This window comes from Tupaia chinensis, unplaced genomic scaffold, assembly GCF_000334495.1.
Source record: "Tupaia chinensis unplaced genomic scaffold, TupChi_1.0 Scaffold000037_18, whole genome shotgun sequence".
In the NCBI taxonomy this organism is placed as follows: Eukaryota; Metazoa; Chordata; class Mammalia; order Scandentia; family Tupaiidae; genus Tupaia; species Tupaia belangeri.
In genome coordinates this window covers 1360236-1365323 of record NW_006159476.1, presented here as the reverse complement: position 1 = coordinate 1365323, position 5088 = coordinate 1360236, and the positions used below count along the sequence as shown (strand labels likewise).

At 50.2% G+C, this 5088-nt stretch overlaps 1 protein-coding gene across 5 annotated transcripts in view; it reads left to right on the top strand.

Annotated features, from left to right (window-relative positions):
* CUNH19orf47 (chromosome unknown C19orf47 homolog) overlaps nucleotides 1-5088 on the top strand; it is a 25681-nt gene that overhangs the window by 17570 nt on the left and 3023 nt on the right. For 3 of the 5 annotated variants that reach the window (XM_006140457.3, XM_014588039.2, XM_027771893.1), the window contains exons 6-8: nucleotides 701-838; nucleotides 1249-1401; nucleotides 3829-3899. In XM_006140457.3, coding sequence (XP_006140519.1) covers nucleotides 701-838; nucleotides 1249-1401; nucleotides 3829-3899 — 362 coding nt within the window. The remainder of the gene's footprint in view (nucleotides 1-700; nucleotides 839-1248; nucleotides 1402-3828; nucleotides 3900-5088) is intronic. The other 2 variants (XM_027771890.1, XM_027771895.1) reach the window with 1 other exon arrangement.

Sequence of the window (5088 nt, the reverse complement as noted above, 5' to 3'; positions counted from 1 at the left end):
GGGAAAGAGCTTTATTTTAATCTTTTAAAATTTAGGGCATGAGGAGAGAGAAGGAGGGAGCACCCTACTGGGGGTGGGGGATGGATAAGCTGCAGTCTCTTCTTTATTTTTCTCTTAGGATTTTGGGCACAAATGCACATGCACCTATCATGTTTTATAAGCCACTGGGTCTGTGACTTGAACTGTGCAATTGGCCATGTGAGGTCCGGCCATCTTAACCACCACGCTACTGTCTGGTCCTGGAGTGCTGTTTTTGATGGGATAGGGAAGTTTTCTCTGAGGAGTTACCCTCTGAGAGAACTGAATGAAGAGACAGGGCAAGCCCATAGGTCCTCACAGAACTGCATTCCAGGCAGAAAGAACAGCAAGTGCCCTGGGGAGGTGTCTGCTTGCTGGTTGAGGATGATCCCAGAGACCAGCATGACTGATGTGATGTGGGGAGAGGAGGGATGAGCTCAGCACAGAGCTGAGTGATTGATGGATGGGTGTGCTCGAGTCCATAAAAATCTGCCAGGGCAGGGCGGGGTGGGCTAGTTCCTGAGAAAATGAAGCCCACTCAAGCTCCCATCATCCCCATAGCCAGCTCTCCTTCCTTACTCAGTCCAAACCCTGGCATCCCTGTGCTGGCCCTGAGACTATTAGTTGCAGGCCTACCTCCCCAGAACCCACCTTACTGTACTCTTTCCTTTCCTTCTCTCAGCTGCCTCCCGAATGATCACCAACAGCTTGAACCGTGACTCGCCCCCTGGCACTCCCCCTCGGCGTCCAGACACCAGCACCTCCAAGATCTCAGTCACTGTGTCCAACAAGATGGCAGCAAAAAGTGCTAAGGCTGCTGGTGAGGGGACTCAGGAGGTGGAGGGAGGAGCGGGAGGTTAAAGTGGACTGGTGAAAGATCTGGGGTTGGGAGTCATGCTCCCAGTGCTGCAAGGTGCTTTGAAGGCCATAAGGCCTTGAATCATCTCGTTGAACTTCATCAGGTCATAGCACCTCTGTGGACCTCTCTTTCCTGAAAGGCCCACCACAGCCCAGAGATTCTGAGCACCATCTGTGATCTCGTCTTGCCTAGACCTCTGAGTTTCTTGGTGGTCCAGTCGGTGGTGATGGGATGGCTGGGAAGAAAAGGGATTCCAGTCATTCAACCAGATGGGAATGGAGGGCTCCAGTGTGCCCTTTAGCTGGTGTGTAGGCCCTACCCTGGGAGAACATTCTATCCCAGAGGGTGCTGACTCCTGTCCTCCTCCTCAGCAGCCCTGGCCCACCAGGAAGAGGAGAGCCTGGCTGTTCCCACTAAGCGGCGCCGGGTCACTGCCGAAATGGAGGGGAAATACATCATCAACATGCCCAAAGGCACCACCCCCCGGACCCGCAAGATCCTAGAGCAGCAGCAGGCGGCAAAAGGTACAGACCTTCCAAGGGACACATATTGTATGCCCTTCCTGGTGAAGGTCAGGTTCTGTGGGTGATGGCTGAGAAGCAGCCTCTGACGCAGGAGGCAGGTGGTCCAGGGGGCCTGGGGAGAGGGGACAGTGATGGTGGTCATACAAGAGGGGACATATCACCTCTGTCCCTTCATCCTGCAGTCAGTGTGTGTAGCTGGGCCTCTCAGTGCCTCTATCCTGAGGGGCATGGACAAGGACTCAGGGATGGCCTACCTATAAAGTGAGCAAGAATGCCTGGCCAAGGGAAGGTGCTCCACAATGGGCAGCACCATCATTATGAGCCAGAAGATAAAGAGATTTTTTTGCAGGGCCAGCAGTTGGCGTAATGGCTAAGTCACTGGACTCCCATGTAGTCGACTGCAGTTAGAGTCCCAGACCTGGTGGCTTAAACTCACGCCAGGCGCATGTGCGTGCGTGCCCAAGAACCTAAGAAGAGAATGGAGGAGAAGGGATTGTGGCGTGGACATCCCCCCAGGGGGTGATTTCTCGCTTTCTGTCTTTCTGGTGAGCGCATGTGCCCTATAGCAAAAACCTCTCCAAAAAGAAAAAAAAAGATTTTTTGCTGTAGGTAATGGGTACTCACTGGAGAGACAGAGGCAGAAAGCAAGAAATCACACCCACCCCGCTGCCTCCAGTAGGGGGGAGATGGCCACACTGCAGTCCCTTCTCCTACATTCTCCTCTTGGGATTTTGGGCACATGCACATGTGCCTGTCATGAGTTTAAGCCACTGTGTCCGGGACTCAAACCATGGTTGACTATGTCCTAGTCCAGAGACGTAAGCATTCCACCCTCTGCTGGTCTCTTTTTTTTCTTTTTTTAAAATACAAATAGCATCACCCTATAGGTATTGTTCTATAACTTTTTTTGGTCAGAGGGCATTTCTGCTTACCAGAAGGACTGGTGAATGAGAAAGTACCCCTGATAGGGAATGGTCACACTGTAATCCCTTTTTTTCCACCTCTCCACTTTGTTGGGATTTTGGATATGCACGCACACGTATCCAGAGTATTTCTTAAGCCATCAGATATGGTCTTGAACTATGTGGTTGGCCATGTGAGATCCAGCCAGAGGCTGGCCCTATAACTTTTTAAATTTTTTGGAGAGGTTTTTGCTATAGGGTGTGTACGCTCACCAGAAAGACAGAGAGACAGAGAGACAGAAAGCAAGAAGTCCCCCCACAGCGGGGATGGCCATGCTGCAATCCCTTCTCCTTGATTCTCCTCTCAGGATCTTGGGCATGCACGCACACGTGCCCAGTGTGAGTTTAAGCCACTGGGTCTGGGACTTGAACTGTGGTCGACTACATGGGAGTCCAGTGACATAGCCATTACAGCAACTGCTGGTCCCCATATAACTTTTTTTTAAGTTTATCTGTATTACTCATGATAGAGAGCATGTGTATGAGAAAGAAAGTTTATTTTATTTTTACCATAGGGTGCATGTGCTTGCTGGAGAGAGAGAGAGAGACAGACAGACAGACATAGGAAAAATAAGAAATCGTCCCCTAGGTGGGGTTGGCCACACTGCAGTCCCTTTTCTTCCTTTCTCCTCTTGGGATTTTGGGCACACACAGATGTTTTTCAAGCCACTGGGTCTGGGACTCAAACCACAGTCGTATACATGGCATCTAGGCTCCTTAGCAAGCTTGTCACCAGCCAACCCCGAGAGAGAGTTTGAAGTTTATTTATTTATAATTTTTTTCATGAAAGAGAGATGCACATAGAGCCAGAGAGTGACAAAGACAGGCACTCCCATCTGGGTCCTTATATCACAGTCTACCCTGAGTCTCAGCCAGCCGGGCTCATAGACACATGCATATGCCTGGCATGCCCAGGGAAGTCCCAGGATGTGAACTCAGGACCTTTCCATGTGGGTCCATTTGCATTATCACTGCACTATCACCTGGCTCCCTTTATTCTTTTTTAAGGGACATTTATTATTTCTGTAGTCTTTATATACCAAAATTTAACCCAGATTCTCTTGCTGATGGATGTTTAGGTTATTATTTAGAGAGAGAACTCATTATTCATCAGGTTCTATTAGAGGCTTATGACCTCGAAGTACAAAAGTGTAGGGATTAAGAACTCCTCCCACTGCTCCTCCCCGCCATGAACTTGTACCAGGGTGCACAAAATGTAAATGTCAGGTTTGATCATTCCCACACATGACACTGGCCCACATGCATGTGGGTCAGGTCGATTGTTAGCTCACAGTGTAGACATAAATCCATTTTGGCTCAGTCTGGCTCTGCTTGTTGCAGGGCTGACTAGTGTCTGGGCTGGTTTTGTTGTTACCTCCCTTGGTGTCTGCACTATGCTCCCTCTAGGCCTGGGCCCTAGGGGCTGCTCAGTAGGTGCAGCCTGATAGCTTCTCTTCCCTCCCAGGTCTCCATAGGACATCTGTGTTTGACCGCCTGGGTGCTGAGACCAAGGCAGACACAACGACAGGGAGTAAAGTGAGTTGGGAATGGGGAAGCGACTTGGGGTCATAAGTTCTTGTCTTCCTTGGACATTGTCCTGATACTTGCTCATCTCACCCCTCCAATGCCCCAGGGCCTCACTCACTTTTACAGCATCAGTTCCCTTCTTTGCATTGGTACTTTGACATCTGTCTCCAGCCCAATCTCTCCTAATTTCCAGCACCGTGGGTCTAGCAGATTCCTGGATACCTCTCATCCATGGTGTCCCAAACTGGCCCCAGCTTCTTTCCCAAAGCAATTCCTCTCTTGGGTCTCCATCTCAGGGATCCCTGCCATCCCCATTCCAAGCAGTCCCCAAGTTGGATGACCCCATCTGTTCCTACCTCCTCTGCTTACCTCTCCCTGTCTGGATAGGGTGATGGCCTACTAACTGGTCTGGCACAGCTACTGTTAACCCTTTTGGCAACAGCATATGTCACCCACAGGACAGGGCTTGCCTCTTACCTGCTGCAAACCCTTCAGAGGCTTTTTTTTTTTTTTTTTTTTTTTTAGTTTATTTATTTCTTCTATGAGCATGCATATGCACACAAGAAAGAAACGGGCACCCCGAACGGAGTCCTGATACTGTGATTCAGCCTGAGCCAGCCCTGGGTGTGCATGTGAGAGCCCAGGGTGTCCAGGGAGGTCTCCAGACACAAACTGGGAGCCTTCTTATGTGGGTTAGCCCTGCAGAGCATTGCATTTTATCACTGTGCCACTGTCCAGCCCCCTTCCTCTGAGGCTTTTCACTGCTCACAATGAAGCCCTGCTTTTCTTATCGTGGTCCCAGGCACATGGGCCATATATGGTCAGGAGCACTCTATGGAGCCTGTTGTGGTCTGGCTGCATGGCCTTGGCTATGTCACTTAAGCCCTTTGTCCCTCAGTTCTCTCTTCTATATAGTCCCCACCTCATAAGGTGGCCTTGAGGATTAAGTGAAATAATGCTGCACGGTGTTGAGTGTCCCATACACGGTAAGCGTGCTGTAGACGCCACCTCTGAAGAGAAGTCACAGGACTCCCTGGCTACATTTTCTCTCTGTCAGCCCTTTGGTCACCAGGGCGCAGCCACTCTGACTTTCTCTCACTCTAGAATCTTACCACATGTGTGATGATGAAATTCATGATTGTGGGGCTTGGTGATCCAGCCATGGAAGCATGTAGTGAGTGCTCAGTAAACAGGATGC